Consider the following 1,977-nt stretch of genomic DNA (forward strand, 5'->3'; position numbering starts at 1 on the left):
ATGGATTTGTATGAAGAGGGGATCCACAACTTAGTAGTGGATAATAATCAAATTTTAACTGTTGGTAAGCATATACTAGGTAGTTCAGTTTAGGTACATTTATATGTAGCTGCTTGTTTTTGTTTTTTTTTTTGGTAATTTCAGCTGTTAAGGCCTTTGTTTCTTTTCTGTTTCAACATTCAATTTGTCCATAAACTATGGTTTGCTTTGTTTTAGAAATGAAGAGCACAGGAGCTCGAGTTTTTAAAGAAGCTGCAATGTTTGGACGTGACTGGGAAGAGACATTTATAAGATTAGTTGAAGAAAGGGCAGCTCTGTACAATATACAGTTACCATTGATGCAGAGAACAAATGCAAAAAAAACTATTGTGGAAAGAAATTTTCAATACATTTGGGGAAAAAAATATCAATAGAAGAGCTTAAAAAAAAATGGAGGTACCTTAGGGATTGTTACATTCGTGCTAAAAAAAGTGAATGAATATAAACCAAGTGGATCAGAGGCAATACAAACCCCAGACTCAGGTTTTAGGCACTTTCAGTTAATGAAGTTTCTAGATGATGGCACTAGTGAACAAGCGTAAGTTGAATGCACTATTCTGTATTTCTTTGAGTATATTGTAACAATCAATAAGATTTTTTCTTATACTTTTTTGTTCAAATAGAAATTTTATTGTGGTAGGTTGTTCTATTTCTATACTTTCATGGAGAAGGTTTAGTAGTAAAGTACTAAAATCACAGCAATTTTCAATTATTAAACTTTTTAAAACTAGAGATTTTCACAAAAGAATTGTATGTAGAATGTACATGTATGTTTGTCTTAGGTATCATTGTTTTTATTTTCAGTACGGTCTGTTATGTAGACGTAAGGGTGGAACTTTCAACTAGTGGTGTGCCCTCTGGAAAATCCCTCAGCAGGAAGCACTACAACTCCGCTGACGTCTCCTACTGAAATGATGACTCCGACACAAACATTAAAAAGTAAGTTGTGTTATTAAAATAACAAGGTGCCTTGAAATATTTAAATAAAAGAAAATTCTCCTTGAAATGATTTGTTTCTCATATCTGATCCTAGGTTTGATATGTCGTTTTTGACTAAATTATCATGGATTTTGACTCATACAACCTTTCCTTATGTTTTACTTAAAAAGTGTTCCATTTGAAAAAATCTCTATTTTACTCTTTTATTCATAACAGTACTTACAGGATTTATAAAAACTCCAACCAGTACCCAAATATCAAACAATTTAAAAACTTAATTCTTAACTTTACGCCTAAAACAAGCAAGGTTACCCTTAATATACATACATTTCCATAATGATCATTGTAGTTCCTAACTAGTCCGATAATAAAACTCTGCGTGCCATAGTTTGTTCTATGTGGTAGATAATAAAAATAATCTGTGTTGTTCTTAATGCTGTTCTAAATGATAACAGACTTACCAGAATGAAAAGTTCACATTTTATTGTTAATTAAAATTAATTTTGAATAAGAGCATAATATATTATTATTTTAAGTACATAGGTACCTACTTATTTCTACTAAATACTTTTAGGAAAGAAAGATGGAAAGAAAAATGAAAAGAAAGGTTTGGAGGGGCAAATATTAGAGGCCTTCTCCAATACATCAGCGCAAATGGATGGCGTTGATGGGTTTCTCTTGAGGGTCGGTGAAAGCCTAAGAAAACTACCTTACAAGGAGAGGGCTAAATTGGAGATTAAAATCATGCAGCTACTGTACGTAACAGAGGAAAAACTGAACATATGATAATGTTAATGACAATTTTTTTTAATTTATTTTCTAATTGGTTAAGTATGTTTTTAAGTAGGTTATTTAATTAATAAAACATTAATGTAACAAATTAGACTTTTATTACAATATGACACTTGTAAATATTTACAAACAATTAGGTACATAGTTTTTTATAAGAAATTACGAGTACTAGGCGTTGTATGTCAATTTAAAAATCATTTTCCAAAG

At 30.7% G+C, this 1,977-nt stretch overlaps 1 protein-coding gene across 1 annotated transcript; it reads left to right on the forward strand.

Annotated features, from left to right (window-relative positions):
• Window positions 1–1,764, forward strand: LOC111692679. Its single transcript, XM_023456765.1, has 3 exons — window positions 1–64; window positions 886–978; window positions 1,553–1,764. The coding sequence occupies exons 1-3, from the start codon at window positions 1–3 to the stop codon at window positions 1,762–1,764; spliced, it is 369 nt and encodes a 122-aa protein (XP_023312533.1).
• Window positions 1,765–1,977: the final 213 nt, after the last annotated feature.

Source organism: Anoplophora glabripennis, unplaced genomic scaffold, assembly GCF_000390285.2.
Source record: "Anoplophora glabripennis isolate ALB-LARVAE unplaced genomic scaffold, Agla_2.0 scaffold2612, whole genome shotgun sequence".
NCBI classification, from domain to species: Eukaryota; Metazoa; Arthropoda; class Insecta; order Coleoptera; family Cerambycidae; genus Anoplophora; species Anoplophora glabripennis.